At 36.3% G+C, this 17823-nt stretch overlaps 1 protein-coding gene across 1 annotated transcript; it reads left to right on the plus strand.

Annotated features, from left to right (window-relative positions):
* Nucleotides 1–13689, plus strand: ANGPTL5 (angiopoietin like 5). Its single transcript, XM_058851043.1, has 8 exons — nucleotides 1–133; nucleotides 1770–1914; nucleotides 4333–4436; nucleotides 4808–4901; nucleotides 5679–5779; nucleotides 10029–10149; nucleotides 11178–11363; nucleotides 12446–13689. The coding sequence occupies exons 1-8, from the start codon at nucleotides 32–34 to the stop codon at nucleotides 12763–12765; spliced, it is 1173 nt and encodes a 390-aa protein (XP_058707026.1). The 5' UTR covers nucleotides 1–31; the 3' UTR covers nucleotides 12766–13689.
* The last annotated feature ends 4134 nt before the right edge of the window (nucleotides 13690–17823 follow it).

The raw sequence follows: 17823 nt of genomic DNA on the forward strand, positions 1-17823 counted from the left end.
ATCAAAACATTTGCATTTCTTCAAGTAAAAGATGAACCACCACTTTAGGGTCACTTCATTTATTTGTCTTAATATTTTTTTGTTCAGTTTCGGAGAGACTGTCATAAATAATGGCGAACCTTGTTCACCTAAGGTAAGATTTTCTATTTGTTTAGATAAAATAAGGAATGTAACTGAATGATTTCTCAAAAAAGTGACATCTTTTAAAAATATGGATTGTCTTATTCAAGGTAGATACGAAAATAGAGAAAAATCAGATATTTTCAGATAAACAAAAGAAACTATATTGAAATTGTAGGAATTCAGCATATTAGAACATTTTTGTGTTAATATCACAGCTCAGTTGTTATGTCATATTTTTAATCTCATCTGCATGACTTTAAATGCAGAGTTACTGTTGTTTTTGGCAGAGTCAGTTTTTGCTTGAATTGCTGAGATCAGACTTAATTGCTTGTTTCATGTTGGCTTTTGTTAAAGATAAATATTGATTAAAAATATTTGCTTAACAGTGTTTAATTGAACATCTGGTGAGTATCTGTGATAGCCCTGGAACAAGTCATGCTTTCAAGTGTTCTATTTACAAGTTTCTAGAGATCTGTTTATAACTCTTACATAATTTTTCTTTCTTTATTTTGTGCTTTTTTCAAAATTAAAAAACCATATTTTTTTATTTCTCTATCATTCTCCAGGCACAAAATTAAATTATACTAGTAATTCAGAAGACTGTTTTTGCAAAATTCCTTTGTTAACAGATTTTTGTAGTTTTTACTTTCACTTTTTAAGAGCAAAAATCAAGGGAAAAAACCCTGTTCAGTGCTTTCTGGTATAGTGCCAATTTCAGAATCAGAAAAATGAAGCAGAAAAGAACAACTGTGTTGAAGATGTATTCAAGTCTAAATAAGTTTTGGTTTTAATTAAAATCTTGACATTTCTAAGGATCCTATTTACATTTGAAAACACAATATATGAACATACTACAAATTATTTGCTGAGATTATGAAATTAACAAACAAAGACTCATACAAAAACATGTTACTTAATCTTTTGACAATGACACATATTTTGGGAATTACTTTTAGTAATTCTTTTAAGTGAATATTCAGAGGCATTCCCTTATTTTATGTCATATGGCACCATGAAAGAAAAATTATTAAATATGAGAATATGAGTGCCCAGGATTACTGTTCCTGTATTCTTTCCCCTATAAGAACATTTAAAATATATTTTTTTAATGCTGAATTAATTTGCAAATCTTCTCATGACTGCTTGTGTGCATAAGTTAAAAACTTATGCAAGTATTTCCCCAATCAGCATCTAAATAATGAATTTAGGTATTTTCAAGAGTAAAAGTATTTTGCTAATACCTGGTAAATTGAAAAGCCTACTCCTTTCCAGTGAAAATAAGTTCCTTAGCATTTGAGATATCTATTGAGTGTGGCAATTCTTAAAATGCAGGATTTGCAGGTTCTTGCCTCCCATTTACAGTGCTCACAAGTAGAATACCTCACCAGAAATGGTGGTGGTATTTTTTTGATTTATAGAGGTTATTCTTTACCTCTGACACTACTTTTTTCTTGTGAGACATGGCTAAGCAGAGAACATCTAATCAGTTTTGGTCTCAGCTCTGTCAATTATCCCTTGATAAAGCTTTTAAATAACAGGTTTTGAAGGAAGTCCTGTGAAGCAATCTACTTCATTTTGACAGACTGAGCTGTTTCATGTGTCCTTCATGTTCCATTTATTCTCCCTTCCATTTTTTGGTACAACAGGACACAAGGAATGGTGGAGTTGTGGAGGAACCACTCCAGGCAGAAGAGAATAAATCTGCAGATATTTCAAAACAAAAAGAACAATGCCTTGTACCATGTGATGCTCAAGCTAAAATTTTACAAGGGGACAAACATTACATGTGCAGTATGTATTAATAAAGAATACTTTTAGTGATGAGCTAATCAGTGCCATGCTATGCAATCCTCTCCTCTGCTACGCTATGCTGTGCAAATTTGTTTTTTAATCTTCTTGAGCACACGTGACAGCCTTGTGACCCTGCTGCCCAAACTGTGTATCGTCCAGAAAATCTGGGATATCCTGCTTTTGGGATGCAGCTGGTATGAGAAAGCATAATCATTGGTGAAGACAGGCAAATCCAAGCAGCTGCACAACCCATCTGGATCCGTTACCCTCTGAATGTCAGTATCTCAATTAGAGAGGAAGAGGAGGATGTCTGTTCCTCATTCAAAGGTCGTAGCTGGTTGTGGGGATATAAGTGGGAGGTAGTTAATTAGTTAGTGAATTACAATGGGAGTAAATGTGTACTTCACCTTACCTTTTATAGAGGCTTACACAGGATATTCTCTATTCACTACCTTTACAAACGGTACAGCAAATTATACAATCAGCCTCTGAAAATAATTGTGCAAATTCTTTGTTTCCACATATGATTTAAAAATATACAGTATTAATTATATGCCATGATGATGATGATTTCTAGCATCAGGGCAAAAACCAGGAGTAGTGCAGTGAATGAGCAAATGTCAGGTGACAAGAAACCTTATATATATATCTGTCTTTTATCATATGCATTTATATTTCTGTGATAGCCATTATCTGGTTGTCCAGTTGTCGTGGTTTTAAACTAGTAATTAACAAAAAGGGGAAAAAAGGAATTATTTATTTCTTGCTGTGAGATATGGATTAAAATAAGAGCAAACCAGGCATAAAACTTAAAAGGAATAAAGAAGAGTTTATTGACAAATTACAAGAATAAGAACACCAGAATAAACTTTTAGAAAAACCTTTTCATTTCTCACTGCTCACTATTCTTTTGTTTACATGACAACAGAGACAAAAACTGTATAATTTTGATGGTTTAAACAGTTCTAATTCTTTCCATAGTCTTTTCCTCAGTTTCTGTAGAGAAACAGAAGTTCCTTTCTGTTAATTTATGGAGTTTGTCACAAGAAAACTATTTTTGTTATAGTTTCTCGTTTCTCTGATATCAGCTGCTCAGAGCTACTGTTATTAAAGCCCACCCCTCCCATTCTACATCACTGAAAATGTGTTATGGGTCATGAGTTTGAAGATAGCATTTTTAAGGATAAGTTAGTCAAAGGCAAAAAAAGTATTCTTCATCTGCTTCTGTGAGCTTCACTAAGAAACAGTTTTTCTCATTGCCTCTCAAGGCTTTAAATTTCTCAGCACTTCACTATACCACAATTACTTCACTTATTACTTAAATTTACACTTTGAACACCTTATTCCTCTCCATACTCTATTATGAATTAAAGGGGTTTTTCTCAAGACTTCATTGTCCATTTCCATAGTTTTAACAGAAAGATATTTCAGCTTAATTAAAGCATCTCCTTAATTCTCTACCTTTCTTGAAGCCTCTTTTTTTTCTTGCCACTAGTAGTTTATAAAGTCTCTTTTCATGTTGATTCCTTTCTTTTTCTCTCTCTGGATGAAAAGATTAATCCGCAAGTCTCATCTGGATAAGAAAGAGTTAAAATCTTGCCCAAGCTTTTGTAGATGGTTCGGTGATCTCTGCTGAACAGGAGCTGGAGCCGTCTGCGCTGGAAAGTTCTTCATAGCTGCTTTTAGAGAGCGTGGTCTCTGTCTTTGCTTGCTGCAAGCTCAGAGTTCCTTTCCTCTTTCACTCAGCAGTTTTCTAGTGAATGTAGTTACAGCAAAACCTCCAGCTGAACCAGAGATCGGGCCGAGCCCGGCCCAGCCCGACCTAGCTCGGGGCAAGCCTCATCTCCCGGCCGGGAGACGAGAGACGCGGCGGGCCCGGCTCGGCCCCGGCCCGGCCCCTGCCCGGCCACATGGCTTGGGCAGGGAACCGGAGGCCAGCCGGAGCTCCGCCACGCTTTACAGTCAGGAAAACAAAGGAGCACCACAGACTTCTGGGTGTACACTTTAAGGTGGGGTTCACGAGTTGATTCTACTTTTCAATGGCTAAAACTGCTGTCAATTCTCAGCAATGACCGATAATTGGTCAAGAGAAAAGACTCCCAGGAGACCCCAGCAACTTTAACTTTCTTAAAGGTAAAGGAACTTTATGACACCAGTTTACCCAAGGATAAGATTAATTTCTTCTTCAAAACATGAGAAGACCCATCACTTAAGATGTCTTTACTGCAGTCAGAAAGTCTGAAGCTTTTTAGCACCTTTGGCTTTAATATGTGGTCTTTGTATTACTTTCATTTCACTTTTAGGTGCTGTAAGGTAAACTACTTTAAGTATTCACTAAGATGTAATAAATGTTGACATTTAGTCAAGAATATTTCTAGAGTTATGAAAACAAATTGGATGAACATATTTCTTTTGAAGGAAATTTGCAGAACTCTCTTGCTGAATATGCCAGAAGCACAAAAAAACTTGTAAGAGACATGATGGATGATCAACAGTCTTCACTGGATTACCTTTCTAATCAGGTACTTTTTTTTCTTTATTATAAAGATTTGCATTTGTTATTTCTCACAGCAGATGTTGTCTTTCTGAGGAAAAATAGGGCTCATTAAATTGCCATTTAAACCAGTAGGATTAGAGTGTTTTATCACCAGTCCTTGTACCTTTGATACGGTGTGAGTTCCATTTCTGTGAGGAGTGGTAGGCACCCTGTTTCATAATTTAGTGTCATACATTGCAGTTGGGTAAGTGGAGGACCATTTCTTCACATTGGTGCAAATTACTACACATCACAAAAGTTAACTTCAGATTATGTTTACTGGGATTCAGAAAAAATCTTTAGGATGCAAAATTTCTCATTGCAACCTAATTAAAGATCTTTTATTTGAATTTGCAGGTGAATGAACTCATGAACAAACTTGTTCTTTTGAACACAGTAATTCTGAGAAAACACCTAGATCCACTTCCTTACAAAGCAGTTCAATCTCATGGTAAGTACTTTTCAGACATAGTCTTAGCACCCTCCCTTTTTATCTTTGTATCTTGAAAAGGATCTAATTAAAGCAAAGGTAAGCAATTATAACATTGACATTTATCCTGTGTTAGTAACATATAAACTTTGGAAACTTAAGAAACTGTTTAAAAGTGTTATCATAAATACTGGCTAAAACAATTTGCAACTGATAACTCTGGACATCCTGTTAAGCATGCTGATTTTTATGTAAAATACCAAGAATGATTATCAGCTAATAAGTGATCTGAGGCTGCTGAATGGCACGTTCTTTTGCAGTGAAATAAAGTGTGGTCTGCATCTAGAGTATCCTTATTCAATTGGAATGTTTTCACATATACTTTATGATGGAAAGGCTTTTACAAGTACAAATAAAAGTATCTGTAGGAAAAATATTTCATTTCCCAGATAATGTCCTTTTCACAGTACAGGTGTTATAAATAAAATTAAAAAATGATCTGTAAATTGACCCAGATACATAATCTTTAATTTTGCATAGGTATGTATCATGTCTATTAAGATTACAAAGAACTTTGTCTATACAGTGTCATTTGTACTTAGAAACTGAACGGTGTTTAGAGAATTTTAATTTGCAAGATAAATTCATGACAAAGCCTGATTTTAAAGTTTGCATGAGAAGAAAATTATATTTTAAATAATTCACTTCACCAAGAAAAGTAATATTCCTATATTAATCTGTATTTTTTTTTAAAACATATTTTTCTAATGAACTTCATTGAATAACTTTTGTCTCTAGGTTTGGACTGCACTCATATTAAAGATACTGTTGGTTCCATTTCAAAAACTCCAAGTGGTCTGTACATTATCCATCCAGAAGGATCAAATTATCCTTTTGAGGTAATACATTTATTATTACAGCCACAATTTGCTTGAGAATATGCATTTAGAATATTTCTAGTAGACTTAAAGCGTTTTCCATGACAATTTCTCAACAGATGAATGAAAAATATATTAAATCATCTGCACATGTCTGCTATTACTATAATTTTGACAAGTTTCTTATTTTCTACAAAGAAATTTTATCTCTGTCATAAGAGCCCACTGTCAGTTTTTATAAGCAGTGAAACATAGAGGAAAACAAAGAGGAAAACCCAAGGTATTTTCCAGTACCTCTTTTGGATATGGAGAAGAGTTGTTCTTCTATGTTTAGAGATGGAAAACTGAAGAGCAATTGACTGATCCATTTTGCTTTTAAGATGGGACTTTTAGATTTTGAGTTATCCTGCTGTATAACATTGCCTTCTCTTGTGATGGGACTCCACTGATGCAGAGTCATCCGAGTGTAGGTGCAGATGTGCCTTGGTCCAAGGAGTAGGTGCTTAGCTCTTGTCTAAGTATCATTATAATCCAATCTTGAGGCACAGAGGCATCTGAAATTGTGTCTTTTCTCTCCAGTTTGTAGGATTTATATTCCTGAAATAAGGATATATATCCCTAAAACAAGCTGCAGCAATCATACTTCCTATCACTGCCTGCACTTTATGTAATTGCTCAGTTTAATAGTGCTCATCTAGAAGAAAGGAATTTTGTGTTAATTTCTTCAGACTGAGAATATTAAGATCCTTGCAAGCACAAGGAATATTTTGTTTTATGTGTTTATTTCCATTTCAGGTTGTTCTAGTTAGAGAAGGCCTTATGCATAGTGGAAAGGCAGATATGGTGCTTTCAAACCTTCAGTCTTGCCATACAGGTTGAGGTCATTATTTTTTGAAGAAAAAATGAGGAATTTAAGCCAACTAATAACCTGCAAAGTTTAATATCTAACTTTGTAGCATTCCTTTATATGTAGCAAAGGAAGGATGAATCCCTTTATCTCTAGCTAACTGGGGCCCTTCAAAATGCTATAAAAAGGAGCTTAAACTGGTTAAGAAAAGGTTTCAGAATTATGCTGGCATCTCAAAAGGAAAAATGAACTTGATTCTGCAACCTTTGATATGAAAACCTATCATTCTCTCCATACAAAGCAGTGAGCTCAGAAAAAGATCTGTAAATCATCGCCAACTCGCTTCTATGTAAAAGAAAGGCAAATACATGTTGCAGTGTTCACAGAACAACCATATTTGTAGTATGAACAAAATTCAACCACAGCAAAAAATGCTTCTGTTTCAGAATTTCTTCTGGATTGAAGGTGATTCCAGAAATATAAAAGAAAAATCATAGTAATTTGATTAAAAGAACAAGGTAACAATAAATAATTAAAGGAATGTTTGCAGTCATGAGTGTCTCATTTCTTGCCTGGTAAATGTTGCACAGAACTTAAAAGACAGTGCCAAAAAGCTCTCAGAGAAAAATATCTAAAATATGTGTTCCATAAAGAATGTTATTTTAAGGAAAACTATTTAATGTGAATTCTTTCATGGTCTGAAGCATAAAAAGAGTACAAGATAAATGACAGATAGACAAAAATATCAAGACATTAAAATATAAACAAGAAATTAAAAAGCATCTTTTAGAGCCTAATAGACAAGAGTTCTAAATGTTCTGCAGACCAGCAAAGTAAGAAAAAAATACAGAGGCAGAAATCCATAGTACAAAACTAAAAAACAGGAAACAAACACAACATGAAACAATTTATTTCGATGAGGACCTTTGCAGCAATAAGATGCCTTTTTATGCAACAGAATCTAAATGAAAAATGTATTTAGAATAATATGCATGAAGATATCAGTTAAATAAAAATTATTTAGACAACATGATCCCATTCTTATTTTTCAAGTTTGATACCTCATGTTTCCAAAAGTGAGTATAGATTTTGATGCTTAACTTGGGCTAATTGAACTCCAAATTCCAGGAGCAATAAGAATACCTAGCTTTAGTGGTATTGGCAGGCTTCTGTAACCTCAGAAAGTTACTCTCAAATAGGCTTTTTCCTGAACATTTGTTCATGAAGTGATTAAAACCAATTTCACTGTTGGAAAAATGAACCATGTCCAATTTCTGATACATTTTTCACTCAGTAAATTAAGATCAATGATATTTCTCAGCTGAATCAGACAAACTAAACTGTTGTTTAGGTAGCATACCTCTTATACACACTGCAGGTGGAAAGGGAAGAAATAATCAGTAGAAGTGTCCTCCTCATTTAATTTAGGTTGTACCTGGCACAATCATGCCCTTCATCCCTTTCATGATATGAGACACAGAGCAAACTGTAAAGCAGATTAACTATTATAATGCTTTACAACTGCAACATTTCCATAAGGGATTAAGAAAACTACACAGCTATGACTGTATTTTTCTGTAACTATCTAATATTTTATTTAGCTGGTGTATGTGCTGGTGCTGTATCTAACTGGCTGATCACCCCTCATGTAGACCTACATCTGCTCCTTCTGTGAATTATCGACACTTCCACTGATTTATATTGAACCAAAGGTTGATGTTGTGACCAAGTGGGCTCCTCACGGTGTTTCTGACTCATAGTCAGAGGAGTAGCCAAGTATGCAATCATCTTCTCAAGACAGTGGATGAGGCAATGGGATTATTTTGAATGAGGTTTAGGTATTTTCATCTAAATATTCATTTTGGAGTCTTCTATAGTTATTTTTATTCCAGTTCTATCCTCCTTGGGTGACTGAAATAAGCATGTGATTCTCCAGGGAATAAAAGTCACAATTTTTTTTCATGCACATGAACCTTACTATGATTTATTTAGTATTTGTTTTGCAAGAATTGCCTGAAGTATCTTACTTGGAGGTTGTATTAGATCAAATTGCAGCTCTGTCCTGTTCCTTTCTTGTCATTCATTGAGAAGACATTGTTGAATCTCAGAGGCTTTGACTATGATGTTCATGTTTTCCTGCTAAGGAGCAAGTCTGGTTTCCTGAAAAATATCTAGCTACTACAGGCTATGGAGGTGCAACATAAAATTCTCGGTCTGCCACAATGTTTTTTGAGGGTTAACTGTCTTACACCTAGTTTCCACTTTTATCAGCTGGCTAAGACTGCAAACCTCTCATTTCTGAAGCATTTAATTTAGTACTTTTACTGTAACATAAAAAAAATTCTTTACTCCATCACTTGTACATTGGCTTAATGTTATCAGAGCAACATTATATTCTGAAATTACTTTTGTTACTACAAGAAGCTTACTGGCTCACTACCTATAAGCATTTTCCAGGTTAATTCTCCTGATATTAGTCACATTTGGAGACAAAAATGAGCTCCTGCTTTCAAATGGTAATTATGGATTCTATACTTTGGAGCTTCCTTGGTTATCTTAGGTAGTGCAGTGTATAAATGTGCCATGTGATCTTTCTACATTAGGTTCCCAGACATTATAATCCCAGTTAGAACTGATCAAGATTCGGCACTGCAGATATACTTAGGAAAGTCAATTACACATCTTAGGTTAGATGGGCTGAGGAGAAAACCTGCCACTTAATGTGATATTCCAAAACAGAGCAGATGGCAGCTGGACCCCTGCCATTTGACATACTGCTGGGCACAAATTTTAGCAAAGACTTATAAAGACTCATAAATTTGAGAGCTGATCTTATGTATTCAGTGGTACGTACCACTCAGTTGCAGGCAGTTATATGTTCACATTGGGACTTCTCTGGATTTGGGCCACTTCTTATGTAGAGGTTTTTGCTGCTGCAAATTATTGTTACATGCTGGGTTATTGCTATCACTGTTTTCCATTTCCTCACCCTTTATTAAAGGCCCTAAATTTGCCAGGCACCACAAACACAGTATTTTCTGGAAGAAGGCATGATGGTGATGGAGAACATACAAGGAGTTGTGTCTATTTTGCTTTGCTGAAATAAAAGTTCATTCAGTGTTGCTACCTGTATCAATGATATTTTCCCTGATTAATACATGACATTGCAAGTTGCTTCCCTTTCATGCTACAAATGTTACAGTGACATTTATTAAAGCTTATTTATTATATCTGTTATGAGAAGACTATTACACACAGCAGTTTCTACTGGTTGAAGAACTATCCAAATCAAACAGTTCAACAAGAACATATAACTCTGTTATATAACATATAAACTCTGAATAGTCCACCTTTATTTAATTAAAATGTGTTTTTTGTAAAAGCCGCTTCAAGAATGCTTAATCATGTCTATGTCTGTTTTAGGTTTTGTGTGACATGGATTTTCGAGGAGGTGGATGGACTGTGATTCAGAAAAGAACTGATGGAATCGTTAAGTTTCAGAGAACATGGTCTGAATATCTGGATGGATTTGGTGACCTTACTGGTATTAATTTTAAATACTTTATAATGCTTTGGATCCCACATTTCTTCTGCTTTTATGTGAGCTACAGTCCTCTAAATTGTGCAGTAGTTTTAGTAGTATGAAATTCTTGCTTCTTAAAAGTCTTATTTTCACTTAAGGATTTTTTTTCATCAAATTTATTGTGTGATCTTCCCAATAGTAGCTATTACTCCACTATAGTCTTTAGCTATTGCAGTCTCACAAGAGTGTTAAAATATTATGTTTTATGCTTGAAATAGTTAATAGCTTGTATTTCCTCTCTTTTCAGCTTAAAAAAAAAGTGTTTTTGTTGGTTTGAATCACTTTTGCAAAGTATTTCCTTAGAACAGACAGAAACCAATAATATTTCACCATAGGGCATGCAAAGTTATAAACAATGGAAATATTTCAGTAGCTTATACCAACACAGCTGTGATATTAATTTTTCATTGCCACCTTTAATATCCCACAAGTCTAAACCCATTGGCTTTTTCAGAAGTTTATCTGGGATTGCAATAGAAGCACACAGCTTTTCTGTACAAAGAAGTGCAGCTCATGTGGGGCTACAAGTGTGATTTACGGAGGCAGCAAATCTCGAGAGCAGAGCTTAAATTTCAAGAATAGGGTTTGCACTTTTTTTGCATTTCATAGGATGCTAACATTTATCATTTCTCAGTATTACCCTTAGGAGTGCTACTGAGCTCTGTTCATGCAAATGGATCTTTAGCACATCAAGTTTTTGTGGTTTTCTAAAGTATATTGAAGATGAATATTTGAAATCTATCATCTGGATAATTTTCTAAAACATATCACGGACTAAAAAAAGATGATACAGACATGGGAATTCTGAGGGATTTCCTAAGGAAGTAGGAAGATTACTCTGTTCCTTCATTAGTCTTTCAGAGGAATATAAGCCTATCATGCAACTTTTATTACATTTGGTTCAGGTGGGAAAGCAAAAAAAAACAGGAGCAATCACTTTTTCTTGTACAGTTTCCATTTCTAGACTATATATTTTATTTCTCTTTAAGGAGAATTTTGGCTTGGACTGAGGAAGATTTTTGACATAGTGAATCAAAAAGCCACTCATTTCAGTCTTTATGTGGATTTGGAATCAGAAAATGACAAGCATGCCTATGCATCATATGATGGATTTTGGATAGAGGATGAAACATGTTCTTTTAAGATCCATTTGGGACATTATTCAGGAAATGCTGGTAAGAACTTCCTTCTTTGAAGTATTTAAAGATTCCCTTTCTTATTATAAAAAAAATGCATTCAAAAAAATAATAAACTTCAGAAATTTAATTTCTAATGTGTGTTTCTCTGGTATATAATGAACACTTATGTAGATAAAATTTTAATTATATGGTGATCACTTGTGCCTGTAATAATAAAGAAAAATAAACTGAATGAGATATATATAAAATAAATAAGGGATTTTTTTGGTGTTAGTGTTTATTTACCTAATGTACAATTAAGTTTATTTACCTAATGGTACAATTATTTAGATGACTATTATCTCATCACGGATGTTACTGGCAGTGTTCCTGATGATGTTTTCTATAATTCAGAAGTGCCCAGATAGTTATGTACAATGGATAGAGAAAGAAACTGAGTGGAACAAAGCTGGCCTACAGTGTGTAACAGTTGCTGGGTATACATAGATACAAATTAATTCCAGACCTCCCTTAACAGCAGAAATATACTACACGTGCAGAGTTTTGCATTAAGCATTGCATCATGTCTTACTGCTTTTTTCCATGTTATGCAAGAATGATTCTTATTATCAATTAAATAGTTGCTCTCTAAAGATGTTGGTGCTTTACTCTGTATTTGTGAAAAATACGTTTCTTCAGTAAGTTCTTTCTGTTTTTGTTTTGTAAGACAACAAAGACAGTAATAACTGACCTTTGTGATTTAACAATTCCATCTTGTTTCATGACTCACTCTGGGGCTTTGGGCATGTTACTGGAAAATCTGAAGTTACAGCCCATTTTGTTTACTTTCTTCTTCCTCTGAGAACAGAAGCCTTTACCTAGCCAGCATGCATTGCTAAAAGCAACAAAAATACAAAGGCATTTCACTGAATTCCAGCTTCTTCCATATTTCTTAGTATTTTATTATTTCCAGCATCTTTAGCACTTTTACAGCTAATTAGCTGGTGGTCTTGAACCACTTTTGAAAAATTCTGCTTTTCAAATAAATTCAGAGGAAAAGTTTGTGAGGTGTGCATCAAGAAAGGAACATTTCTCCATAAATAACTTTTTTATTATTTTGTTTTATCTGTTGTACTTAGGTGATGCATTTAGAGGATATAGAAGAGAAGATAACCAAAATTCCATGCCTTTCAGCACTTTTGATGTTGATAATGATGGATGCAGGCCAATGTGCACTATTAAAGGACAGCTAGTAAAGAGCTGCAGCAACTTCAGTGACAACACTGGATGGTGGTTCAACAAGTGTGGCCTTGCAAATCTTAATGGTGTTCATCGCTACACAGGTAGATTCCTTGCAACTGGGATTCACTGGGATACATGGACAATGAACAAAAAACCAGTCAAAATTAAATCAGTTTCAATGAAAATTCGGAGAACCAATTACCCATATTTCCATTAACATATGAAAACAGAAACATATCTCTCCTTGCAATTATGTGGAATGATGTACCACTACAGTCATAAATACCTTTCATCTTCACTTGAACAGTTCAGTCCTAAAACTTCATTAGATATTTCTATAATACAGTTACTCATTTTTATTGTGAAACATCAGCATTTATACTGCTCCGGCTTGAGAAAGAAAGACCTGAGAAAAACTGGGTCTTCAGAAAAAGGACTAATCTGAGTGTTTGTCAGCTTTTATTCAACTGCCTCTAAGAAAATCTCAGAACCAGCAGAAAAAAACATAAAAAGAAATGTAATGCTGATTTTTGAATGTGCTCTTTCTATTCCCTCCACATATTTAAACCGGGAAGAAGTTTCAGCAAATTTTATTTTTTAAAAAAGTACCATTTTTATCATAATATTTTTGAAAAATACTTCATCTTAAATTAAATTTTCAGAATTTTTTTCTTTCTATATTCCTTATCAGGCAAGAGAACAATTGTTTCAATGTATAAATAAAGTTTTGTATACCATCAGGGCCCAATTTTTATACGAGTAAGGCTGATACTGGCATTCAAGAACTATGACCAATTTTATATTTAATTTTCACAGTCAATGTATTTCATAATCCATTTTTGACTCTACCATTTCTGTCTATTTCACAACTGACTACAAATGAAAACATTTTTTTCAAAGAAAACTTACAGCTTTTCATATAACCTTTGCAGTTTTAATTTTTTGATATATGGGCCTGACCCTATGTTTTTCATTCTTAGCGGCTTTCACTTTGTGAACAATCATGTGGTAATGAATAAAACCAACTTAAGTTGTGTGAGTGCATTTAAAACTAAGGATTGTGATTCTTTGAATTTCTGTCAGTAAAAATAGAATAATAGCAATAAAAATGTGAATATTGTCAGTACAGTGTTTCTGGAACTTGGCATGGAATCTGTAGCAGCTAGGCATGGTATTTCTCATCTTTGCTTCAGTTTCAGCTCTGTAGTAGCATGTGGAATGAAAATAGTTAAAAACTCCATTAATTTTCTCTTTGCTGTTTTTTATTTTAACCAAGCATTAATACAACAAGCAGAAATCATCATCACTCAGAAACACCACGGTTTAGGATTTCTTCTCAAAGATTTATATAGCCATAGGAGGAAACAAAGCTTTTCATAGGGTATGTTACAAAGTTAAACAGGAGAAAAGATTCCTCTTTTATTTTTCTAGTATGTGGTTTTGTCTAGCCTTAACAGTTGGAGGCAAAAAGATGCTAAAGTTGCTAAAAGCAGGTTTCCTCTCTGCTAGAGGGAAACTGAGGGCTATCTTTATGGGTAGGCTTACAGGAGAAGTACGGTAGGAAGTAGCTTGAGGAAAAATATCACAGATACCTTGTAAAATATACAATGCTTTGTAGAGGCATTGTGAGAAAGGAGATAGGTCCTGCTCTTTGGGGAGTCTGAATTCTCTGAGCACAGTGGGGGTTTGTTTTTGTCAGACACTGCAGTCTTTGAAATTAGAGGTGAAGAAATTGTCTGTACACCCTCTTCAACCTGCCCTCACACCAGCCTTATTAGGAATGCAACTGCTTTGAACAGCAGCCTGGACCCAGCAGACTTATAAAGGTAGATGCTTAAGAGCTTCTGCACTAAGATTAGCAAGCACTGGAGCTTAAAAAAGAGATTCATTCTGACTGCAAGTCTGGGTGTTGTCACTGTACTAGGGCTCTTATGTCAGAAAGAGCCCTCAGCCTATGGCACAAGAATCCTACTGGAGAATGCCTGTGGGTAAATTTCATGGAAATGTAATGGCTTTAATGAAAGCTTCAAACTTTGATGGTGTGGCCTCTGTTCTGACAACCAGGTCCAAGACTGTGAGCAGGAGTCCAAGTAGGTACTTTGGATGTATACAGCTATATTCTACTGACACCCTGAGGCTGCTTTTGGCCTATTTAGAATGCCTACTTAAGAACGAAGGTGGCAAATGAAGATTGCAGACTTGTGCTGGCAGATATTACTGCATTTAATTATGAAGTTTAATCTCCCCGTTGTCAACATTGGCTAGATTAGCTGGCAGCAACAAATCTTAAAGGAGATGGACCTGAAAAAATAATTAGAGATTAAAGATTCATTCTTGCAAATAGACATTGTTTTTAAATGTAGAACATGCCTAGAAAATCAGAGTGCTAGAGATTAATTGGCAGCTTCCTGGTGCATATCTGAAATACAGCAGTGACAAGAGAACATTTTCTGTGTGATAGATGGCTATTGTCTTCAAAGGTTCTTTTCCCTAGTAACAAAAAAACTGGGAAAACAAATTTTTGTTAAACACAGAGAATTTTCAAGGTCTTTAAACTTTTTCCAGGGGCCTATGTTTCATATTTGCAGATGATGGTTCCCAGCTGTCATAAAATAACATCAGATTTGTGTGGCCATATATTTAGGATTGGTATTCAGTTGGTTATTTCCCAGTCTTGTTTCAACTATAAGGAAACATATAGGGTGTCTTAATATGCTTATTAAGAGAAATCAATTCAGTGTTTCAACTGAACTTAGTATCTATTCCAGGAATGATATTTCAAACTATGAGAAGTTGCCATTAAAAGACACGTAATCTGTGAATCTAAAAAACTGCATTTCTTTTGTTTTCTTTTTCCAATAGTATGTCTTCAACTTGTAAACCTCAGTTTGGTGAACTCAAATTGTTTAGTTATTTGGCCATTCTGGTCACAAGAAACCTTTCTGATGACTTTTTGTTTCACATGTCTCCCTCTGAAGTATACACTGTATTGTCTCCATTGCCAAACCAGAAGCCAGCAGAGACAATCCCTTGGCATGGGAGATGACTTCTGTGGGATTCTCTTGGTATGGCTGTACAGAAAATGTAAGTTATTTACAGAAGGGGTACTGGTAATCTGCAAACCCATTTCCAAGCTGGGTATTGATCTGCCAGGTGTTCTGATCTATAAAGGCAGGATGCACTTCATTTAGCAGTTTATTGTAAACTGAGTTAAAATTGAGGAAAGGCATCTATGGCTTTCAGTAGACACAGATTTTGCTGACGTGTTCCATATTCATCCACCAGAAGTTGTTACTTCGCAACATGCTTAAATGAATATTTCTTATACAGAACAGTGCAAATGACACTGTTTTATTCAGAATTGTACAAAGATGTGATACAAGTATAGAAGGGAATGGTCTTATAATTACAGAAAGATTTTTTGCTCCGTCATTTCAATTTTTAGCTTTGCGTGTGTCTGTGTGTGTAGAAATCATACACAAGCAGACAAACCCACACGCGTACTTCCAGTGCAATTCCCAGTGAGACAGAAGGCTGCTAATACCCGTATCAAAGGGGCTCACAACCATATCTTTTCCATGTGTTATCCTCCATTGCCTCAGCTTTTCCCCAGCCTCATCTGATCCAATAGTTTTGTGTTTTGTGCTTGTGGCAGGCTATCCTTGTCGGGGAGGCAAAATCAAAAACTAGCCTTTAGAAGCAAAGACTAGACTCAGCTTTAAGTCCAGTAAAGCTTTGTTACAAAAACCATTCAAAACAGAGAGTGTTTTTCCAGGTCTCTCGTCCGCTGCCTGATTCCCACCAGGTTCCAAACCCGGCGGGGCTCGCGCTGCCGCCGCGTGCTCGGGGAAGCCACTAGGGGGCGCCAAAGCGCCGGGCGCCGCGAGCTTGGGCCTTTCCTTGCCTTGCCTTGCCTTGCCTTGCCTTGCCTTGCCTTGCCTTGCCTTGCCTTGCCTTGCCTTGCCTTGCCTTGCCTTGCCTTGCCTTGCCTTTGCCTTGCCTTGCCTTGCCTTGCCTTGCCTTGCCTTGCCTTGCCTTGCCTTGCCTTGCCTTGCCTTGCCTTGCCTTGCCTTGCCTTGCCTTGCCTTGCCTTGCCTTGCCTTGCCTTGCCTTGCCTTGCCTTGCCTTGCCCTGCCTTGCCTTGCCTTGCCCTGCCCTGCCCTGCCCTGCCCTGCCCTGCCCTGCCCTGCCCTGCCCTTCTTCCCTTTCCCCTTTCCTTTCTCTCCCCTCTTTCTTCAAAGTGTATTTTGCCTACAGTCTCGTCCAGCAGTGATATCACACATTACCTCCCTGAACTGCACCAGCCCTGGATGCCCAGGCTGGCAGGAGGCCCAGCCTGTTCTGTGTTTGCTTTGCAGCCCAGAACTCAAGTCGCTGGTGTTTGCTTTCCGTGAGAAAGCCCTCAGAGCAATGCCCATCAGGGTTTCCATGTCCTCTGGTTGTCATTACTGTACTGTGCTGTGCAATGGTTTAGGGGGGATTTTATATTTAGCTCTAGGGAAGAGGGACTCATGGCAACGAATCTTTACACAGAAAAGTTCGGTAAAGATAGCGAAAGTGTGCATGCATTCAAAAAGGACTTGAATGTATTAATGGAAGATGAACCTCTAAGATCATCGAGTCCCACCATTTAACCTGACACTGTCAGGTCCACCACTAAAACATATCCCTAAGCACCACATCTACACATTATTTTTACCTCATCCAGGGATGGTGATTCCACCATCTCTTCCCATGCTTGACCACCCTTTCAGTGAAGAAAATTTTCATAATATCCAATCTAAACCTCACCTGGTGCTAGTGTGTTCACAGATGTTGTCACTAGGTCAAGGAGCCCCCACACCAGAGGTTTCTGGAGACTAAATCTTGTTTTACCTTGGTAGCTTCCACAGGCTCTGGGCTCACATCAGGTGTAAGGCCTGCTTAGATGGACCTCTGGATGAAGACTGTGAAATGGGAATATATGGGGTGGGTAATCTTGTTCTGTAAGTACTCAGAAGTTGCATTTACAGCGATGGATGTAGGAAGCACTTCCTAGTTCAGGTGGGATGGATAAGCTTTGGCTGTGTTTTAATGTCACTGTGCTGAACTCCTCTTGTGCCTGGGTGCCTGCCTGATCCTCATTCCTCTGATGCACCTGACTTTTTATAAACAAGTAATGCATGGCATTTCCTAGGCGGGCATTAGAGGACACTTCGACTGGGTGCTGGTCAGAACAGTCATCAGATCAGGATGACTCACCTGAGATCATCCTGAGCTCACCATGTACTCTCAC

Source organism: Poecile atricapillus, chromosome 1, assembly GCF_030490865.1.
Source record: "Poecile atricapillus isolate bPoeAtr1 chromosome 1, bPoeAtr1.hap1, whole genome shotgun sequence".
Taxonomy (NCBI): domain Eukaryota; kingdom Metazoa; phylum Chordata; class Aves; order Passeriformes; family Paridae; genus Poecile; species Poecile atricapillus.

What these genes read in the sequence shown, in the direction of transcription:
- ANGPTL5 (XM_058851043.1), top strand. Translation starts at nt 32, where the DNA reads ATGAACCACCACTTTAGGGTCACTTCATTTATTTGTCTTAATATTTTT. An exon ending in GGACAAACATTACATGTGCA is followed by an intron (nt 1,915 to 4,332) that starts GTATGTATTAAT and finishes TTTCTTTTGAAG; the next exon opens with GAAATTTGCAGAACTCTCTT. An exon ending in TGGATTTGGTGACCTTACTG is followed by an intron (nt 10,150 to 11,177) that starts GTATTAATTTTA and finishes TTTCTCTTTAAG; the next exon opens with GAGAATTTTGGCTTGGACTG.